This window comes from Ammodytes marinus, assembly GCF_949987685.1.
Source record: "Ammodytes marinus genome assembly, chromosome: 4".
NCBI classification, from domain to species: Eukaryota; Metazoa; Chordata; class Actinopteri; order Uranoscopiformes; family Ammodytidae; genus Ammodytes; species Ammodytes marinus.
In genome coordinates this window covers 18626341-18646364 of record NC_137233.1, presented here as the reverse complement: position 1 = coordinate 18646364, position 20024 = coordinate 18626341, and the positions used below count along the sequence as shown (strand labels likewise).

The 20024-nt window shown below is 38.3% G+C and overlaps 1 protein-coding gene across 2 annotated transcripts in view; it reads right to left on the bottom strand.

The window, feature by feature from the left end:
* Positions 1-5413: 5413 nt before the first annotated feature.
* The window catches only part of LOC307249684 (guanine nucleotide-binding protein G(i) subunit alpha-2-like), a 53388-nt gene continuing 38777 nt past the window's right edge, over positions 5414-20024 (bottom strand). Inside the window, exons 2-9 of one of the 2 annotated variants that reach the window (XM_080026534.1) lie at positions 19823-19865; positions 15255-15396; positions 11650-11810; positions 9871-9999; positions 8063-8192; positions 7767-7920; positions 6764-7000; positions 5414-6317 (exon numbers count right to left, since the gene is read on the bottom strand). In XM_080026534.1, the coding sequence (XP_079882660.1) occupies positions 6810-7000; positions 7767-7920; positions 8063-8192; positions 9871-9999; positions 11650-11810; positions 15255-15396; positions 19823-19865 (950 nt within the window). In that variant the 3' untranslated portion in view covers positions 5414-6317; positions 6764-6809. The remainder of the gene's footprint in view (positions 6318-6763; positions 7001-7766; positions 7921-8062; positions 8193-9870; positions 10000-11649; positions 11811-15254; positions 15397-19822; positions 19866-20024) is intronic. The other variant, XM_080026533.1, reaches the window with a different exon arrangement.

The window sequence follows — 20024 nt, the reverse complement described above, 5'->3', positions numbered from 1 at the left end:
TTTTACAGCTCCGCGCTCTACTACAGCCTCTTACCATGGACCTATGAAGCTCTTACCCGCGACTTGCGTCTGAATGAGCCAATCAGAGTGCAGGAAGCTCACGGAGCGCATTTGCAATCCCACCTCTACGTGCAGCAGCCAAACACAACTGCAACAAATGCAAAGAAAGAGCCCTAAAAATAAACATTGGACCAGATAATAAAATATTTATTTTTATTCCCCCTACAGTATTCACTTTAAACAAGGCCAAATGAATACTTATTTGTATGCAGCTTTGTTTTACAGACAATTTTCTGTCACTATGAATTTAATCTTTTTTCTTTATTTTTTAGAATAGCTTAGGCATAGTGATCACAACAGTTCCCAGCTATAACTGTAAACTTCATACACCCAAGTTATATTTAAACATGGCTGAGTATATTTGCACGAGACAATCGGAGACAGTCTTGTAGACACATGGGGCTTCTCACTGATTACACTCAATTTCTTTCATGCCCTGTATTTATTTTTATGAAACAGCTTGTTTTGTTTCTTGAAGCTGAAATCTCTGTAACTGTGTTCCTCTGTCCATGATTTAACGGATAACATAAGAATACTAAAAGAAAAGTACAATCTCCATAGCCCAGGGTTTCATTTTCAAATAGTTGGTTTTGTTGAACAGCATCCCAAAGTAATTCCGTTCAGTATAAATCAGTTGAACAAATATATCACAAATATTCACATCTGAGAGATAGGAATCAGTGAATATTTAGGCAATTTCGCAATGCAATCAAATCAATCTTCTGTGTATGGATTAATCAAATAATAGTGTGCAAAAGTTGTGCAGCAATTGTGGATGTATTTAACCCTTATACAAATTAATGTAATTAATTATTAGTTAATCTCCTAGTTATTATTATAATTAATAATATAATAATTATATTTATTTTTCTGTTTGCATGATTGTTTTAAAGTCACATTGCATTTTTTTTTAATATACTGTATACTGCCACTATTTTGGCAGCTTGATATTTTAGCTGTTGAATTAAAGCAAGTCCTGCTGGTGGCTCATTGTAAATCCCTGATTCACAGTGTAAACAAAATGCCTAAATACAAATGATCGGCAACCTAATTGGGCATTGAGCCCATACGGCTCCAACAGTCACTTAGCACTCAACCTACCATTCACACCCTTCAGTGAATGGATGTTCATGCAAATCTGATGGGCTAAGAGGAATGCATCTGTTCATTACTGTTGAGGGGTGACTCCAGATCTGATGGCCTCCTGTTCAAGTGCAGATTCACCTTTACAGCAAGTCCAACATTAGCATACAGGTACTTGCAGCATGTCCCAACCTGCTTAAATAACTTGACCCTCGCCCATGTGTAAAAGAACAAAAAAACTGTGAAATACAAACTGTGACTTTATGACAGTGGGATTCACTTGAATTCAGTTAAAGTCTCCCAGTCCTATATGGTTTATCTTCTCTATCTCGATGCAATTCCCCTCTATCTCCCTGTGTTCTCAACGGACTCTTTCATGCACATAAAAAATGCCATTTGAATTTCCCTTTTAATTCTTTGCACATATTCTAACATGAAGCATCAATCTAGATTGCAGACTAACATTATGGTGTGAAATGAGTCGATGATAAAGACAGGCTTTAATATTATGTTTAAAATAAAACATTAAGGATGGTGCCTACAAAAGCCCTCCACTCTAACCACTCTCCACTGTGCATTAAGTAATTACTCCGAGCCTGTAATGGAACCGTGATTATTTCAATTTGCTGCTCAGGCTGACTGTTATTCTGAGAATCCCTGCTTTCCCCAATGTCCTAAATAGAACTATTATACAGGCCGGTACTTGAACACAACCCCTATGTGGTCACTGATGAATAGGTTACTCTCCTTGATTTTTCTAATCAAACTCATGTTTTGTTATCAGTTTTCTCTTGACATTACAGTCCTCAATATTGCGGTGGTGACAGTCATAAGGCTGAGTGCTCAGGTAACTATAGGAACAAAGTACAATCCTACATCATGAGGTCTGCTTTAAGTCCAGTCTTGTTATTTAGTTCTGAAGTATGCAGCCTTCCATTACAATACATTTCAGAGGAAAATATTGTACATTTTACTTCATGTCCTTTCCCTAAGAGCTCAGGACACACAACGTAAGCTTATAAAATATGATGCTTTTTTACAAATCAAAATACCCACCAGAATATAACTGAATGTCAGTCGTATAATTATTAAGATGATATATTTGTAATAATTGAGAATGTACATATGTAGCATTGGTTGGACAAAACAAGTAGTTGCAGTCAAACACTAAACAGTTCAAAAACAGCCCCACCGTCCTCAACCAACTACAACAGCAAGATCCTGCTTTTAAATAACTGATGAGCACTAACAATCTAATTATATAATATGAAGAGGAAAAGTTTCTGATTTGAGTACATTTGTTTTTTACTTTAAACAAATTTTCCTGATTTTAAGTACATCATTTTTATTGTACTTGTATTTTAATTTGTTGGCTACTTTTTTTAAGTTAAGGATCTCAGTATTTCCTCCACTAGTGTCAACACACATCATGTAGGGCTAAATGACATTTACTTTCATGATGAAAGCTCTAGCAAAGTAAACAAAACAGTATATTTTCTTTTATTGGGTGAATAAACAATGATACATGGTGTGGGATGTTTTTTTTTTGCCTCTGAGAGGCTGGAGGACCAATTGGGACCTTTTATATATTATCTATGATTGGGACTGGCGGAGTATTCAGACGTGGAACTGTAGTGCCCTCTAGAGAAAGTAATGCTGAGAGTTGATATTTTTAAAGCATTCAGTCAGATAAAGGGTGATGTGGCGTTTATCAATTTTATCTTCTGCTGTTTTTATTTTACAAATGTATAGTTTTAAAATAGTATGTATCATGCATTATTTGCTCTATGCTGTACATATTCATTTTTTGTCCTTGACTGTTGATTGTTGCTGTTTTTCGTTGTATAACATTATGTATAAATAGGAGCATAACATTGGTAACATTAGTTGACTACATTTATTGATTCAGTCATCAGTAATCATATCTGGAGAAGATATGAGAGGATGAGTCTAGAGAGGTTCAGTGCACTGGGAGCCTGTCATTAACTATCATTAATCAGCCCTCGTATTTGCGTGATATGGATAACACCATGATACTGTTTCTCACCTACTTAGTATACTGTTGAATCCAGACACAAGGCAGAGTGAGGCAAACTGTAACTCTGTTAATACTTTACATCTAGCAGTGAGTCTTGATGTCCACTGTTGTCCTGAGACAGATATTGTGATTATTAATGATTAAAAGGTCAATACTGCTCCATAATAAACTATCCATTAACATCCATTGTCAAATGGAAAACACCAACTGCAAGCTGTCCCTCAGACTTAACAATTCATTCAACAAACTCCAGCTCAGTTGGACTACAGAGACATAATCTTCATGTTATGATGTATTGATGAATAATTGTAGTGAACTGAAACATGCCAAGCCTCTTGATGATTTTATGGGTTTCCTTTGCACGTCGTTTTTTTAATGTCTTTCAAATGTATAATTGTTTTTTTTACATGTTCTAAATAAAATTTACGATTAGTTGATGACTAATTAGGTTCATCAATTAGACACAATTTTGTTAGAGAAAAAAACAGCCTACCTGAAGGCAAAACTTAGCTGAATGAGATAGTGAGGAGTTAGTCCAAGTGAGTGAATACTAGGATGTGTTTTTTTTAAAACACAATTGACATGCAAGATATACAAGTGTCCACTAGATGGTGCTGTCAGCCAGTTTAAAGATATTGTTGAGAATGTCCAAGAAGTCTTGACTGACTAATATCATTTGAATGAGGTGTGTGTTGATTCGGATATAAATCTAAAACATGCAAGGCAGGTGTCCACAGCAGCACAATGACTGGCAAGACAAAGTATGTTCATCTTGCAACACCACAGGCAGGTACTGATCTCAGGGAGCTATTATCTGGGTGATTAGGTAGACTATTGGGATATATATATGGGAAGGACTGCATGCAACCACAGAATTCAAAACTACTCTCAAAAATGTTAATTAGAACATTTTGAGAAATTCTGTACTGTGTCTAGTCAACAAAGAGATGCCTCTAACTAATTTCCACAATCTTGGTTGCTCCGTCCGTATTTCTACTGATGCATAAAGATGCTCCATGTTCCATTGACTGCTATTGCTTGGATGAAGATACAATTAAATTTTTGTTTTATATATGAACTTCTGAAATTGTGCACACTAAATAGTCACCTCAAAATGTTGTGAATGTTTTCCCATGAACATCAAAGATTAACTTTGCAAAAGATCTGCAGTATTTGTTTACACTACTGTATACAGTTAAATGTTTTAATGCGCCGTGGGCTCAATATTTGGAAAATTAAAAATCTGGATGGATCTTTTGTGGAGGACAGTTGTGCAAGTTTGGTGTCAAAAGAGATAAAGATGTGGGAGGAGATGGGTTTAAAGAGGTGGAGTGACGGACTTCAGAATTGCTGACAGATCACTGCAGCACAGTTTTTGATCTGTTGGGGCTTCAGTTTGGAGTAAGTTGTAGCATGTATGGTTGATTTGTTATGAATTTCTAAAGTTTTTAATCTTAGATAGATGCTGTGGCGCCACCATCAGGACTATTGGCATACAAATTGGACTGATTGAGATGTGCACAGGACTGGACTTGTGAGCCAAGTTAGGTGAATTTTCACACACGTGAAAATGGATTTTGACGGAAGACGAAGAATAATTCAGACAAGAACAATATATATCAATATGAATCCTTGCAGATTTGCTGCTCGGACTCTAATAATAATAATAATTCTAATCGAATGTCAAATAATTAAAAAAGACGAGGTTTATCAAACAAACAAAAAAGTGCTTAAAGCGAGAATTTGAACACTTTGAAAGCTGAAAAATAAGCAGTAAAATACACCTTTCGTAATTGAAATCATTATTATTGCCATTATTTAGCCACCAGTAGTGGCTAATGTTCACTACCAGGCTGCTTTAATGGAAGGTGCTTAACATGAGGATAATATGAGGGGCAAAATAAACAGTACTTACCTTAGTCACTTCAAAATGTGCAACTGAAGTCCAGGACTAGCCCATTAAATGGTTTACTTTTATTTGAATTATTATTGCATCTGCTACGGTTAATCAATCCTGTTTATCCTCCAGCCTCCATGATTGAAACAGCCCACCGTTATAACATTTCTATAGTTCATTTAGGGTGCAACATTGGGACCCTACTTCTATTGTTTTCAATGTAATCCCCCAGTGTAACATGTGTGAAGCGGTCAGTGTACTTCAAGTGCATCCTAAAAATGAAACAATGTTCCAATAAAGCCTACAAAGTGCAAAGGAACAACAACGTGCAAGAGTCGGGTGATTTCTACTTTTATTTAAATTAAATCATATAGGACTTTTAAAGCATTTTAATATTTACCAAAAAACACTAACCTTTATCTGAATTAGATTTTCGTCTCTCATTAATAATCACTATATATATTCATAGGTGCTAGGCAGAAAATGGAAAAAAAATATATAGTCGCACAGTAGGTCAAACAGTACTGAAAGCATATCTAGGAATCGGTTGTAAACAGAAGTCAAGGCACAAACATACTGCAACAGACACGAAAATGGTACTATAAAAAGTGATAGAATGTTAGGTACACACATACTTTAAATATCAGTTAGAATTTGACCATAATTTTCCCCCTGCATGTGAAGCGTTTTTTTTTCTTTCCCTTTTTCAACGTTTTAATATTTTTTATTTTCATTTTGCAGGAATGTAAGATCATTTGTGCAGATTACAGAGCTAATATTTGCCATGTTGAGTCATGCAGAACAATATACAGTTTGGCTATGAATGATGAACTTATGTAAACATTATTAAAAAGAAAAAAAGCCCTTTCCTTTATCAATCATATTTCATGTCCATGCCCCTGCTTCATCTCTTAAAAAATAAGCTTCATGTGATTAAAAGTTTTAATAATTTGCACATCTGAATTTATAGAAGTAAAATGAATGCAAGAAAAAACAAAAAAGGACAAAAATACAATACTAAATGTTGATTTTTGTGGTCATAGCCCAAAGAGTTAACAATAAGAGTTGACTGGATCATCAGCCGTTGAAATTCTGCAAAGGCTCGTCGGGTTTTTCAGTCTCTCTTAGATGTCTTTATAAAAAGCAGATCAAAGCAGAATCGTGGGTTGGCCAGTGCAGTCATTCATGATGTGTGTATTATCCTCTGTCTTTATGGTCACCGGAACTGTTTCAAGTCATCTAAGAAGAAAGCACAAAAACACAATTACCCGAGTCAGATCATTCAAAGCAGGCTTCATTTTGTGACTGTGTTAGGGATCTGAATCACTCCCTGCATTCCAATACCCGTACTTTCTGCCATTTAGTATGGTAGAAAAAAGGTTTAGGATGTCCCAATTCTTCTGGTTGGATTTCGTATGTTTAAAAAATACCCGGATGTCTACTTAATTCGGACCCACAATCCAGTGTGCACCCCGAAGTGACGTCACATCGACGAAGCCTCCGTTATGAAAACAACCGTGGATGCGACGGATATATAAGCAAGAGGCAAGATCAAGGCGCAATGTAATGATCAAATGAATAATTCAAATGATTTCCTAAATGTATGCCTACTGCATGCTAAGTAGAAAAAAAAGAAAGAGTATGCGATTTCGAACGCAGGGACTTTGTGAGTAACATCTCTGAACTCACCTTGACTCTCTCTCTCTCTCTCTCTCTCTCAGACGTGTATTTTTAGAAGAGGCCACAATCCTTCAGGTTGTTCTTGATGATGACGTCAGTGACGGCATCGAACACAAACTGCACGTTCTTGGTGTCGGTGGCGCAGGTGAAGTGGGTGTAGATTTCCTTGGTATCCTTCTTCTTGTTCAGGTCCTCGAATTTGGTCTGAATATAAGCCTGGGCCTCCTCGTACTTGTTAGGGCCTGAGGGACGGAGAAGAGTGTTGGGGTCAGGGAAAGTGCTAAGTGATTAATTTCACTTGTTTCCCGATGTGTACAGGCTTGTTTGAGCAGCTTAAGCAAGAATCAAGTATCATTTTCATTCATCACGCCCCGATCTGTTCACCTCATATTGTTTTATCCTAACATTTTAGTCAAACCGATAAGCAATTGTTTCTCTGAAGGATTGGACCTGCCAGCGAATAAGCCAGAAGGTGGTTTATTAACATCACACTGCTGTTCTGCAAGTATTTCCAACAGTCATCAAAAATTCCAACCAGCCATCTGGTTGTCAAAATATCATTTCATCCAGCTAAATTTCTCAATCCAAACACAGATGGTAGCTCGAAATGACTCGTGTTTAATACTTTATTTATACAATCCGAACCAGTTTTATTTGTCATAAAAAAGAAAGAGGTTAAACGTTTTATTTTTTAAATTTGGTTTCGTAGAGTCTTTGAGGGTTTTTTGGTAATACTTTCAGAACCCCTAGTAAGTTTTGTTATTCAAAAGATTCCTGGGTGAGAAACGGAAGCTTATCTCAGAGGCACAATGTTGACTACATGTTGATCTGCTTTATGATTCTGTTACAGGGAACAAACTTAATACAACTTCAAGCACAGATGACACCCCCTGTTGACATAATGTTGGACTTGCTTTAAAAAAAAATATTTCAAGGTTTAATTTGGGCCGCTGCATTTTTTTAATCAATCACATGGTTGTGAAATTGAAGTCTGGACTGTATATATACCAGAGTACTCAGGGAAGCAGATGGTCAGAGGGCTGTGGGCGATCTTCTCCTCAAACAGGTCCTTCTTGTTGAGGAACAGGATGATGGAGGTCTCCGTGAACCACTTGTTGTTGCAAATGGAGTCAAACAGCTTCATGCTCTCGTGCATCCGGTTCTGGGTGGGATGATGGGCCACAAATGTTGAGATAAAGAGAGAGCATTAGACATTAGATAGTACCACTAGGGCACATAATGGAAACCCTCAACCTCCCTCCCTATTTTAAATGTAAGGGAGGTGTACTGTAAGCTCAACTCACCATCTCCTCGTCCTCAGCCAGGACCAGGTCGTAAGCGCTCATGGCTACGCAGAAGATAATGGCCGTGACTCCCTCGAAGCAGTGGATCCACTTCTTCCTTTCTGAGCGCTGGCCTCCAACATCAAACATCCTGCATGGAGACAGGCGCTTGTAAACATGCTGCTTTTTGGATTTTTCTTTTCTCGGATTGGACCGAGTATAGGAGGGGAAACAACCCTTTTTCACACTGACAAGCCACTCCCAGGCTTCCCCCCTCCGGAATAATGAGTTTTCCTCTCTCATTCTCTCAATCTGTAACCAGCAAATACATTCCCGCCTCTTCCGCTCTCTTCGAGGCAGGCTGGCCTCGCTGCACAGGCCTTGTTATTTTTACTGGCATTTGTTGGCATTTTTAGTGCAGTGCAGTTGTTTTGGTAACAGGAAGCCCTTCAGATGGGTTGAGACATTGTGTGCTCCAGTAATAAAAAATAAAAAAATAAAATAAAAAGTCACCCTCTCCAGCCTCGATGTCCACAGTAATAAAAATCCATAAACTGCTAATGGAGCACAATTATGCGATAGTGTGGAAAGCAATGATTATTCTAAACCCCAAGTATTCCTATTGAATTTGTGTTAACAATCTTCCCAAAACAACAGTGCAACGATGTGAGCGGTTGTCAGTGTTTTTATGCAAGTCCACCACAAAACTTTTTTTTTTTTCATAAAACAGCCAGATTGAGACCGGTTTTTGAGCCACCGCAGCGGCAGGTTTTTCACTACATGACTAATTCATGAAAACAGAGGGTGGCTAGATGGATGAGAGAGGAAGCTCAATTTCCTCTATCTAATATTGAGAGGGAGCTTTTCAGCTGGCAGCCAAAGTTAGAGTGTAATCATTTGTACAGGAGCATCTAAGAGTGACACACTGTAGTCTTCTTGACACATCAGTCCTCCTGCTGAGCAGTTTGTTACTTAGTGGAATTTGGTTCATTAATGCAAAACTTTGTCCCTTACAGGCAGCCAGCTATAGGCTGAGTAAGCAGAGCTCATTATAAAAGTGACAGACTTAAGACTGTTTACCTCAACAGTGCACACGTTTACAGCATTGCTTAGATTAGCTAAATAAATCACGGCAGTGCAGCACTGGAGAGTAGGAGGCTGTAGGTCAAACGTGTGCTAGTTGGATTTGTCTTACATCTTCCAAACAGAAATAAAATAAATCAAGACTAAGATATGACACACAGACACAGAGCAGAAGCAAACACATCATGTGAAACCATTCAGTTCCAAAAACATCTTAAAGCTCAGTTGCTGGAACGAGGCAGCAACTTCACAAAGCGGAAAAAACTGTTATTTCCCTGCTTTCTAAAACCTGGTTTACTCTGATGCACTTATATGCTTATTGTGCAAATCTTCAGCCAAAGGCAAACATTTCAGGATACTTTTGGAACAATTCACACCTAAACCTGAGTCCTGCTAGTTTCTCACCCTTTGTTTTCAGTGTAGTTACTAGATTATGATCTTAAAAGCAGCCAGTAAACATAGTCCTATAAAATGTGTAAAATGGCACCACTGGCTCATTGGATTTAATGGGAGTGCAGTAGCAGGGCTTGTTGTTATTGCAGTGAAGTTGACCCATCTCTGCTATTAGATACACCTCTTGGGCACCCAGAGTGAGTAGGTTCTGGTCTTTTGTGAAATGTTTATATGCGCAATATAAACTGATGTAGTGATCCAACGTTTAATAGTTTCAATAGTGTTTGTTTCACTAAATGAGCTTGAGCAGTTGACAAAAACAATAAAATTAAATAAATAAATAAAAATCTTACTTGAAGTGCAGGTCCTTGAAGGTGAAATGTGTTTCCACAATGCCGGTGGTCTTCACTCTGGTCCGCAGCACATCTTGCTGTGTGGGGATGTAATCTGGCTTGCCTATCCTCTCCAGGTCATTTAGATAGCTGATGGGAACACAAGAAATATGTATCAAATTAAGAGCACTGTCCTATAAACTCACATAGAGAAACGGGTCCCAAGTTCAGGGATGGTTGTTTTAGGTCACACGGTGTGGAGCCGTAGTGGATGTGTACAGCAACGTATTGCTGCATAATGAACTATAATGAACAAGTGCCAGGAGAGACCACTAGGTTTCATACACTAACACAGAGGCGTGTGAAATGGTTCATCTCATTCCCTCAAACAATGGCAGGTGGATTCATTACTTTCAGAATGTCCTTTTCTATTCAGCCAGTGAGAGAGAAGAGAGGGGTCTCTGTAAATGTAAGCTGTGCCATCTCTCCATCTTGCTCTCTCTCTCTCTCTTTATCTTCCCCTTCCTTTCTCTGGCTCTCAGCAGGTGCTCAGACGTGGATTATGGTCTAGTGCCAGACTCATTTAGCCCTCTTATAGCAACCCACTCTCCCAGCGCTCTACAAAGCCATGATGAAACATCGTACAGTGTCCACTCTCCTAGCTACTAAATGTTTGGCAGTGTTCTCCCGCTACCACTCAGCTTTAACAAGAGCAGTGAAGCAGAGGTGCACGAGTTATGATTAAACTGACCAACACAAACAGAGAACAATATCACTCCCCCTGGAAGATAAGTATACCGCCCAGACTGTAAAGCAATCATTTGTGAAACACTTAGCACTCCCATGACCGTTTGCGGCACATTCTGGGGGTGTCATGGTATTAGCAGAGGCCTTGTGTATTAAAGGTACACTATGCAGTTTCAAGGCATGGGGATTGTTTACATTTGCAGAGACTGCAGTTCGAGTACAAAATATATTTTCACTACATGTAATTCTTAGAATTTAATAATTTATATAATCGTAAATCAAAACCTAATTATTTTGAGGTACCTGGAACCATACGTGACACTTGAATTTGTTCAAAGCAGGCTTTGTAAACAAAACTGTGGGCACTGCTGCTGTAAACCAAAAAAACGTCAACTTTTCACTTCATACAGTGCGCAAGTGATCCAATGTTCCTGTGAGGAAAGTTTGTTTATTCCGTCATGAGAATATACTTTTTCGAAAATGTTCAATTCTCTCACACACATAAAGTTACATAGTGCACCTTTAAATAGAAATCAGTACAGTTATTTCCTGGTGCAGCCTGCAGGTAGCTGTTGGTGGTGAGCGAGGATAAGGCACATTGTTTTCCCTGCATACCCATTTTCAGAGTAGCAGTTCATCTGTATTGGGTCAGGGCTGATAACCACCTCTCACCTAACCAGAAGCCTCATACATTTACCTCACAGTCTGAATGTTTTATAATGAAACATTATGACAATGAGGCCAACAAATGGAGCACTCAAAGATGAGGGTTATTGAGGTGATAGAGACCTGCGGAGAGAGCGGCTGCGGCTGGTGTGCCATTTTCACTATTAATCAACTGTAGCTTCTCTCCATATGGGGGCCTTCACCACAGTCGGTGCAGCTTTGTAATGGAAATATAGTACGGCGACATATTCACAATACAAGAAAATAATCAAACTGAATCCAGCACAGAGAAAAACATTTCAACTTTGAAAGAAGAGAATGTAATAAATAATACACAAGGATCCACATAATAGCCATGATGTTATTGTATGTTACTGAGGTACTCACTAGGCCGCAGAGTCATTGAGCTGGTACTCTCGGGCCCGTGTGAAGCAGCCCTGGACGCCGCCGTCAGCCCACAGTCGCTGGATGACGTTGGAAAGGTCTTCTGGCAGGATGCCCTGCTCCTCTGCTGCTGCCGACAGGGCAAACAGTTGGCGGGCATCATCCTGACAAGACAAGACAAGACCACACACACACACACACACACACACACACACACACACACACACACACACACACACACACACACACACACACACACACACACACACACACACACACACACACACACACACACACACACACACACACACACACACACACACACACACACACACACACACACACACACACACACACACACACACACACACACACACACACACACACACACACACACACACACACACACACACACACACACACCATTAGTCACTGTAGGTGTCCTTAAAGAATTATTTTATTCATTTGTTTAATACTCATCTTTCTTCACTACAAAGAACTGATAAGCATGACATTGCAGGGCATTATAGTATATTTCTACATTGGTAGTATTACACAGTGATGCTGGCCTACTAAGTAGTACTTACTGTTTTACTATTAAGTGTATGATACTATTAAGTTCAGAATTGATGTAAAAGGACAAAAGAAAAAACTATAACATACACACTTTGTTGATTGTGATTTCATTTTTAATGTAAAGTGTATGACTCTACAAACTGTTAAATTCCAAACGTAGATGTTTGTAGAATCAACAGTATGTTTTGATTATTGTTGGATACAGACACCTGTTTGGTTTTATTGTATTAGCTTTTTAAAAACATATCCCAATTCATTTGACAAAGAATTGATTAAAACTGTTCTTGCCATCTTATTTAAATTTAAGCACCTGCAACCTTGTGCCTTCCATACAAGTCTCATTTGACATGAGAGCTAACCATTTTATTTCCAATGCCCGCTCAAGTAATTGTTGTGCATTTGACAGATAACTTTGCACTATAATCTGTATATTAAGGTGCAGGGACCTGTTCAAAAATGGTGGACAGTATATTCATATTTTGACTTGCCTTTGTTAGGAGGGAGGTGTTCATTCAAATTCTATAACTAAACCTCTGTGTTTAACACCGGTCCAGGTCGTACATAAACGTTTGATGTTTGTTATTGAGAGCAGACGCCCATGTATTACTTAACCATTGTCTGGCCCTCCTCTCTATCAGAGCTGTAAGTCACAGTAAGTCAGCAGATGGTAGCACGTGGTAGTCATTAAAATCCTGTAAAATATACAACAAGAAGCTTCACGTTGACTTCGTAAGATGAGAAAATGCAGAACGCTATAGCTTAGCTCTGATACTGTACCTATACGCTCTCAACTCTCAATGACCAATCCAAAGTATAGGCCTTTCGGTTAATCTGATGGGCAGTGATTTATTTGCTTATAACTTTTGAGAGCATCTGCAGCATCTAAACTAGTCCTAATACAGTCATGAAAATGATGTGATATCAGTTGACAAATGGTTATGAAGGAAATTATACGTAAACGTTTGGTAAAAAGTGCATGGCACTGGAAAATGAATGCACTGTGCTAATGACTATTTGGTTACCAGCAGTTTGCAGCAATGTTCATGTTTAGCAAACAATGAAAGTGGCTTGTTCCGTATGTAGAAACAAATAGATCACTCAAACAAGTTGAGTCACACACACATTGCAGGATATTACTGAATACTGACTGTGTTCCCTCTGGCTGTGAGGCTAATATTGTTTTTGTAATTGAAATCTGTGAACTGTTCCTGCTACACAAAGCTCTCTGTGGGCCATTGCATTGTAGGGTGAGGGTGTAACCCATAAACTAAACTTGTCATGCAGAGCTAGCTTCCTTGGCAGAGCCAATCCTGTCATATACCAGGCTGTCAAAAAGCTCTTCACATATAAAGCCGTGTTTATTCAAATCCCCAGGAATGAGGGTGGTCAGCCAGGAGTTTGAAACAGTGGATAGAGTACAACTATCACAATTGTACAGAAACTGCAAAGTAAGGATTATTACGGTTATATAAACATTGTGATTGAATTGCCTGCATTGTAGAATGCATGTTTGAGTAACTAAGCGTGGTATTTTATCCCACTGCTGCTTCATACTTATTCAAGCTGAATTGATATTGAGGATCAGGTTGATCAGATTTCCTTATGTATTATTAATACATTCTTTTAAAAGCATATCTAAGGCTACGTCCACATTGTCCCGTTTTAAATGAAGAGGTTGTCTACATGAGCGTTTTTATCACTTTAGAAGCTCTCTTCTCTCTCCAAACTACACGCCCCAAATCACATATCACATTCAGGTACACTGCAAACTGTTTTCTTCTGGGAAATGACCAATCACAGAAGGACACGTCGTGACTTTTACCACCCAATCAGAAAGCTAAAATGGTTGTCCACGTCAGCATTTCCAATCAACCCCGTCTCTACCCATCTGCACTAACCCGGAGCGCCGGAGTTTTAAAAAATGAAACAGGGACAGCTAACTGCTCTGTTTAAGGGTTGCTTGCTAAGACACCGGATTAGTGGGGGTGCCAGGCTGAAATGTAGCAATAATGATGCATCTCAAATTTAAAATGGTGAAATGTGGACGTAGCGTCAGTTAAATAGCAAAAGAAACACTGAGAGACGAGTTGAAATATGTGGCATTTAATTGAATTTATGGAGTGTGTAAAAGGCATGTCAACACAGCTGTATCTCCTTTTCTCTGCAATTCATCCTCTGAATTCAATCGTATTCCATTCAAATTTGCTTTGAATGCTGGAGAGCTTCATCTTCTATATACCTATAGATACTGGAATGATATTTTTTTTCAAATGATCTGCAAGACTAGATTTATTGAATCACATATGTGATATGATGAAGAATACTGTAATATTTTTTTTTTCATGAGCAAATGCCTTATGTCTTATCATATCCCTGCATTGTCTCACTATTTAAAAAGGCAGTTTCTTTACTGTTTCCTTTAACAGTCTGCACACATGCACACATGTACAGGGACAGAAAATACATAGCGCTGCAGGAGTCCATCTGAAGCATCTGCTACCCAAAGATGATTTCCAAGTCGACACTGTCACGCTGCAATCAAGACAAATTCTTGAGCTGCATCATTTCTGCTGCTGCCTCAAATCCTCCAGGCCAGATATGGGTGTTTAGGATGGAGGGAGAGCAGACTGGCTTTGTAAGTGATGAGTAGAAATGATATCACTGAACAGAGTGCAGCTATATATGCAGCTATATAACACTATAACAGGTTCTAAGAAGGTTTGTGTTACTCCGCTTTAACAGCTTGTTATATCATTAAACACAATGTTTCAAACTGCTTGAGAACAATATGGCACTTGGAGCTACATCTGTAATATCTCTTAATTAGGCATATAATTAATGAGTACTATCAAACCAAAACAGGCACATTCAGCTCTGTTGGAGATGATCTCTTGCTGACATGTCTTTTGAGCTTTGGATTGGTTTTTGCTAACAGCAACACAACCACCTTTTATACAACATTTCTGCCTTTTGTGTGGCATTGGTGGCGTGTAAAAAGTGGTAAAGTATCAACTCCATTGTCAGACACCTACCGCTCTAGTAGCTTCCTCATAGTCGATCTTCAGGTTGCCCATGGCTTTGATGATGGCCATAACGGACTGGATGGTGTTGCTGTAGACAACTGCTCTGTACTGCTTACACTCATCTTCTGAGTATCCGTCCTCATGGATGATCCTGAGAAGAGAGTGAGGGAAGGGAAGAGCAAGACAGAGGGGAAATGTTATTTAAGATAGAATCACAACCTGACAATAAAACATATAATACTGTCATTTAGGGCTGCAACTAACGATTATTTTGATAATCGATTAATCTGTCGATTATTTTCTCGATTAATCGATTATTAATCGATTAGTGTTTTGGCCAGTAAAATGTCAGAAAATGGTGAAAAATGTTGATCAATTTTCCAAAGCCCATGTTGACGTCCTCAAATGTATTTGTATGTCCAAAACACAAAGATATTTCAGTTTACTGTCATAATAGGATTAAAGAAACCAGAAAATATTCACATTTGAGAAACTGAAAACAGAGAATTTGGAAAAAATGTATTAAAAAATGACTTGAAACGATTATCAATTATCAAAATAGTTGGCGATTATTTTAATAATCGATTAATAATCGATTCGTCGATTAATCGTTGCAGCTCTACTGTCATTGTTGGCATTATTCGGTTCATTAATTATTTTTTTGTCTTTTTATTTACAATTATCTTCTCCTAAAATAGCTTTGTGATGGCTTGTTTGGGCACACAGCGTTTAATGTAAAAGAAAAGACTATCTTGCTCAATAGTGTATATCGTCTTGTAGTGACAACATTGGCCATTGTATGTCACAATCAATGTGATCTAAGATTATTATTCGAGTGATATTTCTTCAGGTCCAACAAAGATAACCCAGCCTGGCATGTATGCAATCACAAATCACAAAATCTGTTGGGCTGCCTTCCTGGGGACATCAGCCATTGTTGTATCTCCAAGCTACACTTAAGAACATATATATATTAACTTTTTCAACTATGGAAAAAAAAATTGTAGAGAAAGGAGATTTCAAAAAAGAGCCGGGCTGAGAAAGGAGCTGCTGGGCTGGAAAGCAAACAGAATCAGTCCCACAGCCCGGATGCTCATTGGTTGATGATGTGTTGAATGGGGATCTCATTAAAATGCTAGTGAGCCCACTGTGCAACACTGACTCACAGCCAAGGTGCAGTGAAAGCCCACAGTGTTCCCCTGTATCCAAACAATACTTTGACTCATTTCCACAAAAATCTTATATTTTCATTGACTTGATTTTGAATCACTTTTCAAAACTTGTTTAATAAAGCCCAATTCAAATTGTTATTTCATTGTAACATAACATTGGGCACATGTGGAATCCTCATGTCGATTTTCTGATAATACCACACTGAGATTTTTATACTGTAGCTGTGGAAAAGAATGAACTGTATGAAGTGAGTGATTCATCATCAACTCAGTATAAGGAGCTATTTTGTGTAGCTTTTTAATATAGTTGAATGTGTGAATGAATATGGAGAACAAGTACTCATAATTAATATTGTTTTGACTAGAAATGAGTTGTGCTGCTGGGCAGAAGATATTAAAATATGTTCTTCTGCATATCACAGTTCATGATGTATTTAGACAGATGAAGGTTTAATCCATAACTTAAACAAATCCTTTATTTTTTGGAAGACACTTTGCATGAAAAACTATTCAAATGTAATTACCTAGTTTGTACTTAGAGATGATTCCTTCTCATTTAAATAACTCATTACTCCAATTTTAAAAATAACTTGCGCGTCTGGTGTCAACCAGGGGGGACATTTTCAATAGAACTCAATTGAAATCTGGATTAAAATTGAAACCCCATCATGATCGCTGGCACATCCTGTGATTGTCACATTATTGCAAGCAGAATTATTATTTTCTTGTGTCACATGCCTAAACATGTCGGTCTAGTGTCAGCGAGGACAGGGGGTTTTGAAATGTCAAAACTAGATTAAATGACACCCTATTGTTATCACCATGGCATCCTGTGACTCTCAAACTTTTTCACAAGCAAACAAAAAAAATAAAACTATATTGTTCATCATACATCTTTGAGTTTAGTCTGGGAAGACGGAGATACATCTGAGTAAGTTATGTCTATTCTTTATTTCGAGGTATCCACAGAGTCCACTCCTACTTCTCCATGAGTGAACAGGGGACAGTGGTGCTGTGCTTGTTTTATGTGAGTGTCAATTAAGGGGCTCGATTGACCTTTTCCAAAACACAGCTGGTGCATTAGAAAATGCTGAAAACCAAAAAATGTGTACAGAAGAAATTATTTGACCATTTGGAGACCCTTATTTTAGTGGTTTGCTTGTCTCTATATACAGTGCTGCTTGAAAGTATGTGAACCCCTTGAGCCTTTTGGAATTGTATTTATTTTAACCATTATTAATTCATTTGTATCAATACCAGTATTTTTTATATGAAATAACAGATGTTTGTTTATCAATTCAACATGTTTCTTTTCCAGAAATCAATTGTTAAAACAGATAAAACAAATTATTTGACAACTGTTGTATGTGCAAACGTTTGTGAACCCCAAGCAAGGTAAACACAATCAGGTGGGCCAAATTGATTGATGAAATAGACCAATGTAATGAGAGATATTTAGGGAAGAAATTGGGTGGGACTAGATAAAACAAAGATAAAACCAGGTCAGTTTAGGCCCACCAAACTGAACCCATGCAGGTCAGACATACTCAAAGGGGAAAACTTCTCAGAGGATCTCAGGAATAGAGTTTTGATGTTGCACATTTGTCTGGGGACAGCTATACATTCATATAAAAAAAAGTTTGTGCTCCATCGGTCCACTGTGAGGCAAATCATCTACAAATGGAGAGCTTTTAGAGTGACTTAACATCTGCCTAGAAGTGGACTTCCTTCAAAAATATCCTCTAGTGCCGCCCAATTTCTTCCCTAAAGATCTCTCACTACATTGGTCCATTTCATCACTCGCAATACAAATTAATTAATAATGGTTAAAATAAATACAATTCCAAAAGGCTCAAGGGGTTCACAAACTTTCAAGCAGCACTGTATGAACATTTATGTGGGGAAGTTGATGTGAGCTTGTGGTAATGACACATCAAAAGCTGTAAGAGTCAAGCGTGTAGGTGTTCAGTGATGTGCACATTTTAGAGAACCGTGTAACTGACAGATGTGTCAAATTGCTCCAGTCAGTGCTCCACGCATCAGCTGTGGAAAGGAACATTTAGCACCATCTTCTCAAGACCAATTTCAGACAGGAAACCAGTGCTTACATTTATGCTTCACTACTCAGTAATGAAAGCTTCAACTATACATGTCGAAAACTGCTCCTTACTCATATATTTGTAAATCTTTTGAGTGTTAACTTCAAAAACTGGAATCTCATTAGTTATTGATTTTATAACATCCTCCCAAAGCATGTTTAAAGTAGTTCACTTTATCTTCATGTGGTGTTGCTATTCAAGTTTTCCCTACAAAATGTTGTATTTAAAAAAAATTCCTTTAAAGATCAGTTTAACCCTACAGCTGGAAGATCCAACAATGAGCAAACCAAGGCTGCGTCATTTCACATGATGACATGACTCACTGCCTCTCTTACATCCTCTCACAGTTTGGTTTAAGTAGCTCTAGTTATCTGTGCCTTGCAGGGCCATTACAACTCTCCCTACAATATTTGCGTTTTAAAGAGATTTTTGAGAATGGACCTTAGGTACATGTTGTGATAAGACATAAGACAAATGCAGTATGTCAGAAGATAAATGTATTCTGCATAGAGCCTGGACTTGTATAATGTGAGTAATCGCTTATCAATTGAAAAGTTTCCCTCCTCCATACTGCTGGTGATAAATGAACATGGTGCATTGCTTGTTAATGGCCCATTTCAAACCTAGTGGCTTGGAGCCAAGCAGAGCCAAGCTATTCCAGGGAGGATTTCATTTATTGAAAGGGGGGGAGGGGGGGCTTCAATTCAATGTATACAATATCAGCTGCAGTGCAGAGGAAGATTTATGTCGCTGTGTGTGTGTGTGTGTGTGTGTGTGTGTGTGTGTGTGTGTGTGTGTGTGTGTCCTTGCCAAAGCATAAATGGATGTTTCCTAATATGAACTACACTGGCAGACTTCATTTGAGACCTAAAATGACCATAATATACTGAAACTTAATAAATGAGGAATATCTTTGAAAAAATGTCAATAACCAAATCATAACAAAATGAGCATTTTCGTTCACTGTTGTCATCGAATATTAGGTCGTTGGCCACACCAGCATGTCATCAAACCACTGCACATAAATAAAAGAGGACCAGTAAAAACCATGAACCATTGACAAAAAGTAATAGAAATATGTCATATGTTTTGACCTGATGCTTAAGAGAAGTCAACAACAAGATGGTATCATGTTGTGCAAACACCACACAGAAAGGACTGCGTCTGACATTGGAACCCCAGGGTATTGTGTTTTGGAGAAACTGATTCTATAAATTATTATTCCTAATACTTGTGCTGTTAAAACACAAATTACTCTGGTTACAAAATGATGGGAGGAAAGGCAAAACAATGAGGAGTCACTCACTTCATCTGCTTCACAATGGTGCTCTTCCCCGACTCTCCAGCACCTGCAGGGAGAACAAAAACAGGCAGAGGTTAAAAATACACTCACTGTTAGCTGTGAAATGTAAACAGGCCGTCTCACATCTGGACCCTTGTCTCGCTCCCCTCCCTTTACCTCCCAGACTCCAGCTCTGCAACACATCTCAGCTCTCATTTTCTTTCTG